Source organism: Ceratotherium simum, chromosome 29 (genome assembly GCF_057802395.1).
Source record: "Ceratotherium simum simum isolate JZ-2026a chromosome 29, ASM5780239v1, whole genome shotgun sequence".
Lineage (NCBI taxonomy): Eukaryota > Metazoa > Chordata > Mammalia > Perissodactyla > Rhinocerotidae > Ceratotherium > Ceratotherium simum.
The window spans coordinates 29,630,553-29,648,712 of record NC_141928.1 but is presented as its reverse complement, the minus strand read 5'-3'; the positions used below and the strand labels follow the sequence as shown (position 1 = coordinate 29,648,712).

Below are 18,160 nucleotides of genomic sequence, written 5' to 3'. Positions count from 1 at the left end.
CCTAAAACAAAGGTTATTCTGATGCATTTGTCAACATGTGACCCTGAAAGGCAAACAGCTTCACGTTCATCAAGAGACTATATTCCCAAAGCTGAACATCAGAGGCCAGATGTTTACACGGGAAAGATCTGAATTAGGGGTACCATGTGATTCCCTTAGCAAACAAATGTTCTGGTAAAAAGACTGTCTGGCCTTCTACTGAAGAAGAAATATGGAGAAGTTTCTGGTAAGACAAAACAGGACATGGGGGGTGAGGGGGGATTATCCTCTTTACAAATGTGTCATTAACTAGGGGCAGAGAGTAACAATGGGAGAAACTTACAGACTAGATATCAGGCCTTTAGCCACTAACTCATTCACTCTGAGATACCTATGAATCTTGGATTCTTCATCTCTAAAGTAAGGAGATTAAACCAGATAATTTTTAAGATCACTTATGCTTCTAAAATTGCTCTTACATTTCATATGACATTCAAATCAAAGGGCTCCTCTTAGCCAAACTCAGGATCAAAAAAAAAGTGATCGTGGATGGTCTGCCTTCTGGCACCGGAAAGACACAACTTACCTCTTGGGCCAGCGTCCCGAGACTATCCAGCAAAGTTTTTGTGGCTTCAGCCAGCTCCTGGCTCGGGAAGGGAGATGTGGAGTTTAGTCTTGTCTGGAATGAGAAAAAAATACTTTGCTTCTAAACTCAAATGTAAACCTGAAATCTCTATTGAAAATAAGCAAGTTAATTAAAACCATTCACAATCTTGAGTTTAAAAAACAAGAAACCCACTCTTAACCAAAATAAGACACTAAAATTATTTTACTGTATGTTTGCATGTTGTTTTCTTCAGATAAGAATTACTAATTCTTTGATGAATGCTTTTAAATAGAGTAGGAATATATATTTAAAACTAGCTGATATGCAACATAAAAATATCTCATGCGAGGTATGTGTGTGTGGTCCAATGCTACTCTGACCACAAATTCCCAATTCTGTCTCTAGTTCTGCAAGACAGGTAACATGGGAATGGCCTTGAGAAACAAGTTTGTGATGGCTCACAAGCAAGGAAGAAAATGGAAAGTTTACAGCTGCCAAAAGCATGGGAAGAAGGAATTCTCTCTCATTTTGCTCAAGTCAGCACTGTTTCTAACACTGGAAATTTAATACAGAACATTTTTATGTCTAGTTTTAGTCATATTTATATATTTAATTGCTATTATATACCACCTAGCTGCATAGCAACTGTAAGAAAATAATTCATTAGGCCCAAAAAAAGATAAATTAGGGCAGAAAGCCTAGGCTAGAGAAGGAATAGAACAATGATGCACAGGCTCTGAGGCCAGAATTGCTATAGCTGAGGATCCTCAAGTTTGGTTCTAAGTTTTCAGGCTTCCCAAGAGAAAAAGATACAGGGTCAGTTTCACTATTCTTATTTGTCAAATAGGGAAAAAAAAAGTCTTCAGGGAAAACTCATCTTTCCTTGGTGTTTCTATGGGTATTGTTTTATTCAATATCAGACACTTCTGAAATATAGAGAAGGCTGGGCTATTTTGATATTTGTCTTATATCAGAGATTGCTGTCAAATTATAATGCAGACTGCATGGAAAATGGCTTAAAGTGGATGGAACTCATCATTACCTCTGAGAAATAGCAGCCTGGGATGTTTTCCTTTAAAAAGAACTCCAAATGCAGAAGATTGAGTTAGTATCATCACGATCATCATAATATTCAAATATAATCCTGAATGTACATTTCTAAGAGAATCTGTCTAAAGCTATGAAAGAATTTTTCCAGCCTGGTTCATGAGCTCTTCTAGAATGGCTTACTCACAGGTGTCCAACATTCCCACACTCAGTCCTCTGATGGACCTGTGGTTTCCCTTATACTCAGGTAGGTCTCTATGGTACAGTTCACGGCTTGTGTTAATAATCATCCCTTCCATGAAGTAATTCATGAGCAAAAACAGGTGGAGTGTTTTTGTTTTTTACTTTCTCTCTTCAGGTTCATGTTACAACTAAAGGTTCACACACTAGAAGTTGACCTTACAGAGAACTTGCCATAAGGAAAACTTCTGCAAACTGAGAGGTCTTAATTGGAAGACATAGGAAGTAAAGTGTTTTTGTGCTTACCATGAGGCCCACAGGATGAAATACACTCGGGATTGTACAGCAAAACAAAAAAATACCAAATTAACTTAACGTAAATTTTTTAAACTTAAAATTTGGTAGTTAATCCATTTCTTTTATAAAGTCTGAATGGAAATAAGATTCTTATGATTTTTGTCACTCTGCCCCTTCTTCTCTGGTTATAGGGACCTGGGGGGGCTACAGAAGCCTGGGCAAATGACTCAAACTCCTCCTGCCTCCATTTTCTCAGCTATACAGCAGAGTTAATAATGCTGTGCACATATGACAGCATTTTCATGAACAATAAACTAGAGGACATGTGCAGAGCACCATGCCTGGCACATAGCAGATCGTCAAAATTATACATAATTTCATCCCTGCCTTTCTCTTCCCTTCCTTGAAAGTTTACTACCAAAACTGAAGGGCTCTTGTCTGCAAACAGGGTTTTCCAGTTTTTGAAAAGACATACATCCTCCCTCCCATCTCTTGGCTAGCTCTCGATGAACACTTTCTCCTCTTGAGGGTCCCTCCCTTAGCTAGGCAGAGAGCTCGAGCTGTCATCTCAAAGCACATCAGCCACACTCCAACTGCTATTTCTAAAATTATAAATACTCTTCAGTGCAAGACAGCCTCATCCTAATTCCTGAAGGCTTGAGATAAAATGCTTCTCTCTCTTCTATAACCTTTTTTCTTTTACTCAATGTTTGCCAAACTGTGAAACAGACGATAATGTTAAGTGGATAAAATATGAATATATATATATTTTTATACCATATACACAAACATGCCCCAGAGTTGACATTTAAATTGAAAAATCTGAATGAAAAATCATTACCGATGATTATGTATCTGCGTGTATCTATATCTATATATAGATATACACACACACCTTTATCTTAATGTATATTCATGTGTACCTTCTATTGACAGTAAGTGATATTGATTTTGCTTTTACAGTAGTGATAAATTTCTTTTCTAATTAAATTTATACAAAAAAGTCAGTCAATTAAAAGGAAATATTAAATTAAAATGGTACCAATTGCACTTGAATACAACCGAAACTATGACAGGGGACTGTGAACGACCAGATTTTGCTGCTACAGTGTGGTCCTGGGAGCGCCTGCACAGGAACCCCCTGTGCTGCTTTTGTTCAGCACGCAGACTCCCAGCCTCCTGGATCTGCTCATTCAGAAGCTAGTGGTGTGACCTTAGAATCCTCAGGGGATTCTTTTGCCCACTGAAGTTTGAGAACCACAGAGACACAGCACTTGGGTGATGTTCACACCTTTTTCACAGCATTCTTTGCATGAACTTGATTGTTTGTGCACTCCATTTCTGGTCCACACATTTCTGTCTATTTTGGATTGTGACGCAGGGAAGAGAGGCTAGTCAGTTCACTTGGCCCTGAGTGGGATCCAAGATGGTGGCAAACACATGTGAGGCCAGGTATGTCACATCAATCATGTACACAAGTCACCAAGTGTAAAAGACCAGCTTTCTAAAGCTCCAGACCCAATGCTGGTCTGCTCTCACCATTAGGGGTCATCTTTCCCCTGAACGGTGCAAATCAATGAGCAGTTCATGTTCGTAGACTAGGTCTTCCCCATCTGAACGAATTTAAATTTTCATAGGTAATGATTGTTCCTTAAGGTTTTTCAACTTAAATGCCTTAACTTTGGGGCAAGCTTACTCTTCTTGTTTTAAAAGCTATACAATTCAGCAAACTCCAAGCACACCGCAGGACTTACTACATGATTGTGTAACCTATGAATATAGTTGACCACAGCTATAAATATAAGGACTTCGCTACATTTACTGTGGATATCGGACCTTTACGTATTCAGACACCAACGCAAAACGATATCACATCTTACTACTGTTGTCAATAGTCTAAGCTTTGGTTTGTTTGTTTAACTGATTGATTTAGGTTTTGGTCTATAAGAGAAACATTGGCTAAACCCATCCATAAGTAATAGGTAGAACAGTCAATGTCATTATTAGGATGCTTTTTACACTAATCGTTGTTTGAGATTAAATGCTTACTATTCATTAACAGTACTGGCAACCTGTAGTCAATACAAATAAATTTCCATTTTCAAAGGAGTGTTGGTTGGAGTTACACATACAGGTGTGGGTTGAGATCACAGGGCTTAAAAAAAACACAATTCAAATTCAACGTCGAGTTTAAAGCTTAAATTATCCAGATATTTTGCTCAAGACTTCATTTTACTTTTCTGTGCTTGGACACTATAAAATAGAGAGAATAGACTGATGCAAATCAGGAAACTTAATATTACAAATTAGTGAAGAAAGTATAGGCTATTCAATTGCTGGGACTAGTTATTTATATAAGAAAAATTATAAATTTTCCTCTCATAGCACTGTACAAAATTAAATTCTTGGTAGATTAAAGAGCTAAAAGTAAAAATTAAAGTTTCAAACATATAAGAGAAAATATACTTATGCACTTGGGGTAGGAAAGGGCTTCTTAAACAAATATCAAAAGTTCAAACCAGGAGAGAAGCCAAGATGGCGGCATAAGCAGACTCTGAACTCAACTCCTCCCGCGGACACAGCCAATTTACAACTACTCGTGGAAAAATTACCCCTGAAGGAGAACTGAAAACCGGATAAGAGGAACTCCTGCAACAAAGGACAATCCCAATTGAAGTGGAAGAGGCAGAAAACGCTGCCTTCCAAGCCGCCAGCTTCACGGCCACCCAGAAGCAGCTCACAGGTACGCAGCCTCCCTGGAGGAGTGGGGCCCGGAGCCGGAGAGTGCCCCCGCTGTGGGCATTTTGTGGACCCAGCACAATCCAGACGAGTGGCAGAATATCTGACTTTGCCTGCTACTAAAACATTGGGGAGCACCCCCAGAAAAGCTGGTTCACAAAGAAATTAAAACTGGCTCTTAAAGGGCCCAGGCGCAAACTCACCCATTTCAGACAGCAACGGTAAAATCACCAGAAAGAAAGGTGCACAGTGCTTGGGTGAAAAGAGACTCAACTGATAGGCCCTGAGTGCATCTCGGTGAGAGGTGAGACCTCTCCAGGGACTGGGACTTTGGCGACGGCCATTGTTGTGGCCTGGTGTGGGCATGCTGGCATAGACGCCATTGGAGTCCTCCCTGAGGCCTGCTAGCCCAGGGTCTGCCCCACCCACCAGAGCACCGATTTAATCCAGCTCAGCCAGGGCAGGCAGCCCACCCTAGAGACTGGCCCCACCCAACAACAAGCCCTCAGGCAACTTGTGGGCCTGCATAGATTGGTGACTGGATTCTCTGCAGCCTGGCAACTGAGCCGACTTCAGTGGGGCAGGGTGTGCACAAGGAGTGGGTGGAGAGTATAGGGCTCCCACCGTGGAGAGACTGGGTCCACTTGAGGAGGTTGGGGCGAGCACACGGGGCAGGACTGTGTTGACTGTGTGTGTGAACCTGTGGGCGACAGGGCCTGTCAGCTGCAGAAGACTTGTGCTTCTCAAAGACATAGGGGGTTTGCCCCACCTTACAAAGCCTGAAACAATTGGGTGCTCCTGTGCCTGAGGCCAGCCCCACCCAGCTGCAATCCTCAGAGAGCTGACAAGAGACCTAAAGGCTGGAGGCTATAGCAATTGTAAGCCCCTGAGCCTAACAACCTGCCACACTGGGTGCCTACTCACTTAAAAGAAATACTGCAACAGAAATATGGTATTAGATCTTGCAGCCAACTGTGCTGGGGCTCCCCATACCTGATAAAGAGACTGAAGGGTCCACAATAATTACAAACAGCTGAGCATTACAACAGCTGACCAGGAGCATAACCGGGCCTGCCTCACCCTACAGGGAAGCAAACAGGCCACAACAGAAGGACACACATAGCCCACATAGGGGTCACCCCTGGAACATTGAGAACTGAGGGAAGCACACTGCAGGGCCCCTAAGGCATCACTTATATAAGGTCACCTATCCAAGAGCAGGAGACGTAGCTGACCTACCTAATACGTAGACACAAGCACAGGGAAAGAGGCAAAATGAGGAGGCAAAGGAATACATTCCAAGCAAGGGAACAGGACAAAACCCCAGAAAATGAACTAAGTGAAACAGAAATGAGCAACCTACCTGACAGAGAGTTCAAACAAAGAGTGTTAGGGATGCTCACTGATCTGGGGAGAAGAATAGATGAACTCAGTGAGAATGTCAACAAAGAAATGGAAGATATAAAAAGAACCAATCAGAAATGAAGAATACGATACTGGAAATGGAAAATTCACTAGAGGGACTCAAAAGCAGAGTAGAGGATACAGAAGAACGGATCCGCGAGCTGGACGAAAGACTAGAAGAAATTACCCAAGCTGAACAGGTAAAAGAGAAAAGAATTAAAAAGCGTGAGGACAGTCTAAGGGACCTCTGGGACAACATCAAGCGCACTAACATCCGTGTTATAGGTGTCCCGGAAGGAGAAGAGTGAGACAAAGGGGCAGAGAATCTATTTCAAGAAATAATAGATGAAAACTTCCCTAACCTAAGGAAGGAAACAGACATCCAGGTACGGGAAGCACAGAGAGCCCCAAACAAGATAAACCCAAAGAGGCCCACACCAAGACACATCATAATCAAAATGTCCACAATTAAAGATAAAGAGAGAATCCTAAAAGCCGCAAGAGAAAGACAAGTTACATATAAAGGAAACCCCATAAGGCTATCAGCTGACTTCTCAGCAGAAACCTTACAGGCTAGAAGAGAGTGGCATGATATATTTAAAGTGCTAAAAGGAAAAAACTTACAGCCAACAATACTCTACCCAGCAAGGTTATCATTCAAAATGGAAGGAGAGATCAAAAATTTCCCAGACAAGCAAAAATTAAAGGAGTTTGTCACCAAGAAACCAGTGCTACAAGAAATGTTAAAGGGACTGATTTAAGGGGAAAAGAGAAGAGCACAAATAGGAAAAATTATCTATTTCCATGATAAGAGGGTAATGGATACAAATGCACAAAAAAGAGGTTAGATATGATATCAAAAACATAAAATGAGGGAGGAGGGGAGTTAAAGAGTAGAGCTTTCAGACAGAGGTCAAACTAAAGAGACCATCAATTCTGTATAGAAGGAGAAAGGAACAGAGAAGGACTACTAAAACACTGAGAAAAAAAAAAAGGTAAAAATGGCAGTAAGTACATACCTATCAATAGCTACTTTAACGTCAATGGACTAAATGCTCCAATTAAAAGGCATAGGGTGGCTGATTGGATAAAACAACAAGACCCATATATATGCTGCATACAAGAGACACACTTCAGACCTAAAGACACTCACAAACTGAAAGTGAAGGGATGGAAAAAGATACTCCACGCAAATGGCAATGAAAAGAAAGCTGGGGTAGCCATACTCGTATCAGACAAAATAGACTTTAAAACAAAAACTGTAAAAAGAGACAAAGGCATTACATAATGATCAAGAGAACAATCCAACAAGAGGATATAACACTTGTAAATATCTACGCACCCAATGTAGGTGCACCTAAATATATAAAGCAATTATTAACATACATAAAAAGAGAAATAGACAGTAACACAATAATAGTAGGGGACTTTAACACTCTACTTACACCAATGGATAGATCATCCAAACAGAAGATCAATAAGGAAACATTGGCCTTAAATGACACACTTGAACAGATCGACCTAGTAGAGCATTCCATCCAAAACCCGAAGAATACACATTCTTTACAAATGCACATGGAACATTCTCCAGGATTGATCACATATTAGGCCACAAAACAAGTCTCCATAAATTTAAGAAGATTGAAATAATACCAAGCATCTTTTCTGACCACAATGGTATGAAACTGGAAATCAACTATAGGAAGAAAATCAGAACAGCCACAAATACATGGAGATTAAACAAAATGCTACTGAACAACGACTGGGTCAATGAAGAAATCAAAGAAGAAATCAAAAAACCTGGAGACAAATGAAAATGAAAATACCACATGCCAGAATTTATGGGATACAGCAAAAGCGGTTCTAAGAGGGAAGTTTATAGCGATACAGGCCTATCTCAACAAACAAGAAAAATCTCAAATAAACAATCTAACAATGCACCTAAAGGAAACAGAAAAAGAAGAACAAAAAAAGCCGAAAATCAGTAGAAGAAAGGAAATAATAAAAATCAGAGCAGAAATAAATAAAATAGAGACTAAAAAACAATAGAAAAATTAATAAAACCAAGAGCTGCTTCTTTGAAAAGATAAACAAAATTGACAAACCTTTAGCTAGACTCACCAAGAAAAAAAGAGAGAAGGCACAAATAAGTAAAATCAGAAATGAAAGAGGAGAAATTACAACAGACACCTCAGAAATACAAAAGATTATAAGAGAATACTATGAAAAGCTATATGCCAACTAATTCGACAATCTGGAAGAAATGGATAAATTCTTAGAATCATACAACCTTCCAAAACTGGATCAAGAAGAAGTAGAGAATCTGAATAGACCAATCACCAGTAAGGAGATCGAAACAGTAATCACAAACCTCCCCAAAAATAAAAGTCCAGGACCAGATGGCTTCCCTGGTGAATTCTACCAAACATTCAAAGAAGACTTAATACCTATCCTTCTCAAACTCTTCCAAAAAATTGAGGAGGGGGGGAAGCTCCCTAACTCATTCTACGAAGCCGACATTACCCTGATACCAAAATCAGACAAGAACAACACAAAAAAAGAAAATTACAGGCCAATATCACTGATGAACATCAATGCAAAAATCCTCAACAAAATACTAGCAAATCGCATACAACAATACGTTAAAAAGATTATACACCATGATCAAGTGGGATTTATTCCTGGTATGCAGGGATGGTTCAACATTCGCAAATAAATCAACGTGATACACCACATTAATAAAATGAGGAATAAAAATCACATGATCATCTTAATAGATACAGAGAAAGCATTTGACAAGATCCAGCATCCATTTATGATAAAAACTCTGAATAAAATGGGTATAGAAGGAAAGTACCTCAACATAATAAAGGCCACATATGATAAACCCACAGCCAGGATCATCCTCAATGGTGAAAAACTGAAAGCTATCCCTCTAAGAACAGGGACCAGACAAGGATGCCCACTGTCACCACTCCTATTTAACATAGTACTGGAAGTCCTAGTCAGAGCAATCAGGCAAGAGAAAGAAATAAAAGGGATCCAAATTGGAAAGGAAGAAGTGAAACTCACTATTTGCAGATGACATGATTTTATATATAGAAAACCCTAAAGAATCCACCAGAAAACTTTTAGAAGTAGTAAACGAATACGGTAAAGTTGCAGGATACAAAATCAACATAAAAAATCAGTTGCATTTCTATACACTAACAACGAAGTAGCAGAAAGAGAAATTAAGAATACAATCCCATTTACAATTGTAACACAAAGAATAAAACACCTAGGAATAAACTTAACCGAAGAGGTGAAAGATCTGGACACTGAAAACTATAAAACATTGCTGAAAGAAATTGAAGAAGACACAAAGAAATGGAAAGATATTCCATGCTCTTGGATTGGAAGAATTAACATAGTTAAGATGTCCATACTTCCTAAAGCAATCTATAGATTCAATGCAATCCCTATCAAAGTTCCAACAACATTTTTCACAGAAATAGAACAAAGAATCCTAAAATTTATATGGAACAACAAAAGACCCCAAATAGCTAAAGGAATCCTGAGAAAAAAGAACAAAGCTGGAGGTATCATACTCCCTGATTTCAAAATATACTACAAAGCTATAGTTACCAAAACAGCATGGTACTGGCACAAAAACAGACACACAGATCAATGGAATAGAATTGAAAGCCCAGAAATAAACCCACACATCTAGGGACAGCTAATCTTCGACAAAGGAGCCAAGAACATACAATGGAGAAAAGAAAGTCTCTTCAACACATGGTGTTGGGAAAACTGGATAGCCACATGCAAAAAAATGAAAGTAGACCCTTACCTTACACCATACACAAAAATTAACTCCAAATGGATTAAAGACTTGAATGTAAGACCAGAAACTATGAAACTTCTAAAAGAAAACATAGGCAGTACGCTCTTCAACATCAGTCTTAGCAACATATTTTCAAGCACCATGTCTGACCGGGCAAGAGAAACAACAGAAAAAATAAACAAATGGGACTACATCAAACTAAAAAGCTTCTGCACAGCAAAGGAAACCATCAACAAAACGAAAAGACAACCTAACAATTCGGAGAAGATATTTGCAAACCATATATCTGATAAGGGCTTAATCTCCAAAATATATAAAGAACTCATGCATCTCAACAACAAAAAAACTAACAACCCAATTAAAAAATGGGCAAAAGACCTGAACAGACATTTCTCCAAAGAAGATACACAGATGGCCAACAGACACATGAAAAGATGTTCAAAATCATTAACTATCAGGGAAATGCAAATCAAAACTACAATGAGATATCACCTCACAGCCGTCAGAATGGCTATAATTAACAAGACAGGAAACAACATGTGTTGGAGAGGATGTGGAGAGAAGGGAACTCTCATACACTGCTGGTGGGAGTGCAAACTGGTGCAGCCACTATGGAAAACAGTATGGAGATTCCTCAAAAAATCAAGGATAGAACTACCATATGATCCAGCTATTCCACTGTTGGGTATTTATCCAATGAACTTGAAAACACCAATGCATAAAGGTACATGCACCCCTGTGTTCATTGCAGCGTTATTCACAATAGCCAAGACTTGGAAGCAACCTAAGTGCCCATCAAGGGACGAATGGATAAAGAAGATGTGGTATATATACACAATGGAATACTACTCAGCCATAACAAACGATGAAATCCAGCCATTTGTGACAACATGGATGGACATTGACGGTATTATGCAAAGTGAAATAAGTCAGAGGGAGAAGGTCAAATACCATACGATTTCCTTCATTAAGTAGTAGATAATAACAACAATAAACAAACACATAGAGACAGAGATTGGATTGGTGGTTACCAGAGGGGAAGCAGGGCGGGAGGAGGGTGAAAGGGTTGGTTCGGCTCATGTGTGTGGTGATGGGTTGTGGTTGGTGTTTGGGTGGTGGGCGCGGTGTAGTCTGTGCGGAGATAGAAGTGTGGTGATGGACACCTCAAATTTATACAATGTTATAAACCAATGTTACTGCAATAAACAAAAAATTTAAAAAAATAATAATAATAATATAGCCCAATCTACACACGAAAAAAAAAAAACCAAAAAAAACGAAAAGTGTCAGGGCTGAAAAATGACCCCCAAAGACATCAGGTCCTAATCCCTGGAACCTGTAAATGTTACATAATATGGAATTAGGGTCTTTGCAGATATGATTAAAATAGGAATTTTGAGATGGGGAAATTATCCCGGAAGTTATCCAGGTGGGCCCAATGTAATAATCACCAGTGTCATTTTAAGAGGGAGATGGAGATTTGACTACAAAAAACAAAAAAAAGTTCAAACCAAAATGGAAAAAAACATCACTCCAATCTTTAAAAGTAAAATCTGTACAGCAAAAGACACTATAAACAGCATCAAAGAAACAAGCCAAAAACTAGAACAGATTTTTTTAAATTTTACTATAAAAACAGAATATCATGCAGCAGTTAAAATGAACCAGATGCCACATGTATCAACATTGATAAATCTCAAAAATGTAATGGTGAGTGAAAAAGACACGTTGTAGATCAATATGCACATTTATACAATGTGGTCACATGCAAACCAATACAGTATATTGTTATTAACAGAATGCAAACATATATGGTATAAAGCATAAAAACATGCAACTCCAGGATAGTGGTTATCTCTGAGGAAGGAGATGGGGACACGCAGGTGGCATCGACTGTATCTGTAATATTTTATTTCCTGAAAAGAATCTGAAGCAGCTGTGGCAAAAGGATGGATGATGGTACATGGGTGTTCTTTATGTTATTCTCTGCACCCTTTTGTATGTTTGAACTATTTCATAATTTTCTTTCTAATTCAGTGAAAGATAAGGAAACGAGGGAGATTGAGCAGGAATGAAGGACAGATAAAGAATATAAGTTGGCTTCAGTACAAATCATATCTGAAGGATGTCTAACTTCCTTAAGTAAAGTAAACCCCAGGAAACATGCCTTGAAACTAGGCCACAAAATGAAGTCTGAGAATCACGTGCCTGCACCTACTATTAATTGTGGTCTCCTGCTCAGACTTAGTTGACAAGGGCAGGCAAAACTTGCCAAACCATATTTCCAAAGGGCTCCAGTAAACAATTCACAGAATTAAGAATTCCTACTATTATTTTTCCTAACCAAAAAAATTCCCTTGGCTATGAACTCACAGAGGTCCCCACTGATCATAGGAGGCAAATGATTTTCTTGTATGAAGTAAGGAAAGGGGGGAAAAGAGGGAAAATAAAGCCTTTAGTAACAGACTATACAGTCTGTGTTAGGCTACCAGGAATTCATGTATTATTCAATATTTTTAGATCATATTACATACTGTAATATCATTAGGGGAAGAATACACAAGGACTTACTGTATTACTCAAAAGCTCCCACCCACTTCTGCAAAATGTGTTAATCACAACATAGCAACATTTCCTAAAGCATGACATTCTGGGGTGCTGGCCCCAGAATGACAAAGGCCATTGTGCCCCATCCTTTCTGGGTCTAACAGATGACTTCATTATATTCTTTCAATCCTCACTATCTTAATAACTAAATTGTAAAAGACTGAAAATAAAAAAGGCAGCAACTTAGTAAAGCCAATTTGACTTTAATTTCTGAGCTGGTGTTTTATTTCAACTCCATGTCTAGCACAGTTCCTGGCACATAATAACTAGGCACCTAGTAAACGTGGAAGAAAACCCAAAAGGAAGGGAGAAGCACATTAGGAGGTTGAGAGATGGACTGGGGAGAGTCCTACTTCAAAGGTCATTCAAATTCACAGATATACTCTGTTGTGTATTCACCTCATCAAGTTATTCACCTTCTGGAGCCTTTCGGAAGATCCTCTTGCTCTAGGGATGAGGCCCAATAGCCTAACGTGGTTCCTGAAAGTTGGCCTCAGCTAGCTCACCTCCACAGTGTCATGTCTTACCATTCCTTCTCCCATCAAACTCCCCGTAGCTACATCCGCTCCACTCTGAGCTACTCAATTATGTGCAGTTGCCCTAAATGTCACCTTCTCTTTTCTTTCCCCTCTGGACCCATGCATATGCCACGTCCTCTGCCTGGAACACTCGTTTCTCCCTATTCTTTATCTGGCTAACCTCTATTCTTTAGGTCCCAACTTAAAGGATATTTCTTCCTGATCCTCAAAAGCTGGGTTTGGAGGCCCCATCAGGGCCTGCACAGTACCCAGCAGAGGGTCCATCATTCTGCACAGCATATGCTCCTTTCCTGGTCTGTCCCACCCACTCCCCCACCAGCAGGGAAACTCAGAAAGAGCTGTACCTTACTCACCACTGCCTCCCTGGCCCAGTGCATGGCACAGACCAGGGGTCAATAAATATTTGAATGAATTCAAGTGTTTATTTACAGATGATCTCTATACAGACTGAAGACTGGAAGAGAACATTACTAATGCATTAGAAGTCACAGCCAAATAGAAACAGAAGACGGAACATCAGCAAAATTAAAATGTAACTGAAAACTCTTCTTAATTTATAAAAATCTTATCCACGCCCAAATTTTTCAGGGACTACTTCTAAATAAAGTGAGATGTGGGTGTACATATATTAAAATAGTTTCTCAATATAATACACAATTTTGTTTTCCTCCTGCAAATTCACGTTATAATGCATTCATTGGGACATTTCAAACTTCTTTACTTTCATAAAGTAGACTTAAGTCTCTATTTCACTTTGCCAATATGCAGAAAATCCGACTCAGGGCTAGTATTTATATGTTTTAGTTTAAATTGAAAATAAGTAAGCCACATACTAGGTACAAAGACTATCACCACCCAGAAGCAATCACTGTCTCTTTCCAAAGATTTACATGATAATAAAGTTTTCCTTTGGGGAACATTTTAATATTTTTTGTTGAAGTACAGAATTATAAAACTCATGTCTGAGGAAGGTATTACTCTTATAAAAACAATTCAACAATTTAAATATTAAATTTTAAACCTGATGTGTTTAATGCATTAAAATACTCTGTTAAAATTAAAAATTTTTGCTGTTTCAAAACACAGTTAAATACATCTACTACCACATAATTCAAGACCAAAATCAAATCTTCATCTTAGAAATGGCAGTACTTTTCAAGAGAGAAATTGTATAATTGAGGCAAAAATGTCTGTACAGATGGAGTTGAGTAGTCATATTAGCACACTGCTAATTCAGCAATTTATTCCTCAGTTCTGTGCTTCAATTTTCCCATAGGAATTAGGTGAAACAGAGTCTGCAGAGTTATTCCACAAGGCATGTCATTCTACCGAATACCAAATGATGAAGACTGCAATTGCTTGCCGGGCGAAAGCATATGTTGTAAACAGGTGGACAGTAAAATCAAACACAGCCAAACAAAACCTGACACTTCCCACAAACATAGGAATTTCAGGCTGGAGAAGAGGAAAAAGCAAGTGTTTTCTCCTGCAAAAAACCCACACAAATGCTTTAAGGACTGCATGCGACAAGTTGAAGTATCTAGCCCCAAAAAGCCACAAGCCAAGTGTATTCTGTATTCTGAGTCCTTGTCTAAGGGTCAAGAAGACGCCAAACAAAGACCCTCCAAGACAAGGATGACTTTGTTCACCCCTTCTCCATCTGCTCCTTCCATCCGTGAGATCACTGGTCTTCTGGGGACCTCAGGGCACCCTCACTTCACCTCCTTTGTCCCATGAACTGAGTTCCGCCTTTGCGAGAATGTGCTGCATGCACCAGAAGACATGTGAACAGAGCTCTTTGTTCCACAGAAACAGAACTTTCCCTTTTAGGGTGAAGGTATCATCAGAGGTCAAGACAATCTAACCACATGGTTGTGCAGTATCCACGTTGTTTCTGAGGTGGAGATAAATCTGTACGCCTGTCCTTCCTAACTCAAGAGTCAGACCCTGTTTTCCTCCCCTTAAGGATCAGACACCGTCTTCACATCACTGAGTCAATGGTGAGCCAGGACTAGAGCCCAAGCCTAGCTAACCTCACATTCTTTCCACTATGGCTCACAGTGTCCCATGTTGGCAAAGATGGTTGTCAGGGGGCTGTTGGGAAGTCATTGGTGAAACTGAGATGGGACAACAGCCCTCACTCTTCAGACCCAGAACCCATGAAGAGTTCCTCAAATTCCCAACCTCAGCCTCAACGTTGGTGCTCAGTGCCCAATGGAATGAAAGCTCTATATGCATCTTGTCTGCCCTGTTCATGGCTGAACCTTCAGTGCCTGGAACAGCACCTGGTACAAAGCAGACACATAGTAAATATTTGTTGGTTTTGTTGATGAATGTTTCATGCCTTGTTCAGAGATGCTCTGCTTCCCAAAGTCAAAGCTCTCTTTGTAATGGGTAGTGTTTATTACACTTGAGAGTCACTCTCAGAATATAGGCAAGAAAGTGCACAGAGCTCAAGAGGGACTAATGAAAGTCAAGGGCACTGAAGAAGCACTTTGAAGACATAATGAAATATACCTTCCCATCAAAAGACAGTTGTGGCAGGATGAATGCCCCCTCCCCAAAGCTGGCCACACTCTAATCCCTGGAACCTCTGAATATGTTACATTACATGATAAAATGTATATTACAGACATAATTAAAGTTATAGACCTTAAAATAGGTAGATTATCCTGGATTATCTAGATGGTTCAATCTAATCACATGAGCCCTTAAAAGCAGAGAACTCTCTCTCTGGCTAGAGGCAGAGAGATATGGCAGAAGAAGTCAGAGAGATTTAAAGCATGAGAAAGACTCAACACATTGTGGCTGGAGGCCATATGAAAAGCATGAGAGGACAGCAGAGAGAGGCCCCCATATGGACTTCTCCTCTGCCTGGGAAAGGTGTGTGTTGCTTCAGGAAGGACCTGCAGGGAAGGCGAAGGGAAGTTCACCTGCCCAGCCAACCAGTACAGCCAAATCCACCCTGCTGAGCAGTGAGACAACAGAAGTCACTGCCAGACGGCCCTGACCTCCTCCTAGAGGTTATTATCTCAACATGAATACTAAGTAACACAAGTCTCCTGTCATAACTAAGTGCATTTATCCTAGAGATAATATTTCATATATCAGCCCATCTTGTACCCATCAGGAAGTCATCTTTGTGAGGACCTCAGTGGAGTCCAGCTCCTAGAATATACCTGACACATAATAAACTCAATAAACATTGTTCAATGAATGAATACGTTTTTAAATAAAAAAGAAAATGTCTAATGGAAACTACCATTAATCCCAGAGAACTTAAAGAATGCGATAGCATTCTGTCATCCAGTATTAATTTTCATGCAAGGTATAATTGAGGCATAAACATAAATAAGAATCTACAGGGTAAGAAGGCTAGGCAATATCTAGGGAAAGGATGCAATTTTTCATTGAAATATTCTTCAGGACTTTGCTTGGCATGACTGATTCCTAACACTGATCTACAGAAGAAAACTATCTTGCCAGCAATTGTTTTCAGCATATAATTTATATTACTCATATCAATTAAATTATTAACTTCTATTTATTGAGTACCTAATATGTACCAGGCCCTATGCCAGGTTCTTCATATGCATGACCCATAATCACAACACAGGGTAAACTATATTATCTGAATGTAAAAGATGAGGAAACTGGGGCTTTCAGAGGCTAAATACTTTATCCAAGGTCACCCAGGTGGGTGGCAGTATTTGAACCCAGATGCAACTGACCCTGGGCCCATGCCCTTCCCACTCTGCCACACTTCCCCCCATGTTGTCAAAACACTACTGTCCACAGGTCGTGCAGAGACTGAAGGAGGCCCAGGAGAAAGAGTCAGAATACCCTTGGCTGAAAAACAGGGAAACAGCCACACCAAGAAAGAAAAAAAGAGGAGAAACGTTTCAAATCATGTCTCTACTAAAAACCCACTTTTGGTACAGAAACGCATATTAACAGAACAGTTTCCCTCCCTGTGATGTTGGGCCTACATCTGGATGCTGCTCCTGTTGCCTTGCTTGGCACAATTAACAGCCTACATGCAATGATGTCATGTGTCACACCCATCTACCATCACAAATGTTGAAATTTCAACCAAGCAGCAGGAGTAGAAGGCTGCTTGATGTAAATCAAATATCACTCCCAGGGCTCCAGTTAAGGCTCTGCTTAATTCATTAAATAAGAGTCATATTTCAAAATGTTTGGAAGTCATTTCATCCCAAAGGTATCCTCTAAAACCATCTTTACACAGAACCGTGCTGACAAATTACTATATTCTAATTCAATAGCCCCATTTTCTGACTTTACGGAGAGAGATCTCAGCAACGGGAGACAGGCAAGAGCAGAATCTGAGATGCTCTTATGCCCAAGAGGTGTGCAGAAGCATATGGTAGCCGCCCTCATCAACACCCCATCGGGAACCAACTGACCGACAAGGCACAAACACAACACAACAGGATGGACTGTGATGGAGCTGACAGTTCGGACAGTGCATTTCCCTGCACCCTATCATGCTAATCCTCCTAACCAGGGAGAGATTTTCAAGTTGAAACCCAAACTGTTGATTGTCAGATTATGAAGGTTATACTGTCATTCTACTTAGAGCATAACTCAGACACTATGTAAGTGGAGGGATTTTACTGGGTTGTGCACACAATAGGTGCTTAATGAGTAAAAAGAAATGAAGCAATGAATGGGCACCAGAATAGATTACTATATCTTCTAAAAGCACCCATCTTTCCAGTATTAGAGTCATCCTGGCTGAAAGGGGGAGCATTTCTGTCTTGTAGCGAAGTAAAGCAAAGCTGCCGAAACAGTTCAAGGAAGTGGTCTACCATTCGTACTAACCTTCGACCCTCAAAGTCTCACAACACAAAAACGGCCAACAGGTGCAAATATCTGCACCAATGAGCTTATCTAGCAGTTATTTAGGGCTAC

The 18,160-nt window shown here is 39.8% G+C and overlaps 1 protein-coding gene across 2 annotated transcripts in view; it reads right to left on the bottom strand.

Moving 5' to 3' along the window:
- The window catches only part of ABCA1 (ATP binding cassette subfamily A member 1), a 135,328-nt gene that overhangs the window by 61,064 nt on the left and 56,104 nt on the right, over positions 1-18,160 (bottom strand). For both annotated transcript variants that reach the window (XM_004423291.3, XM_014782041.2), the window contains exon 8: positions 566-658. In XM_004423291.3, coding sequence (XP_004423348.2) covers positions 566-658 — 93 coding nt within the window. The remainder of the gene's footprint in view (positions 1-565; positions 659-18,160) is intronic.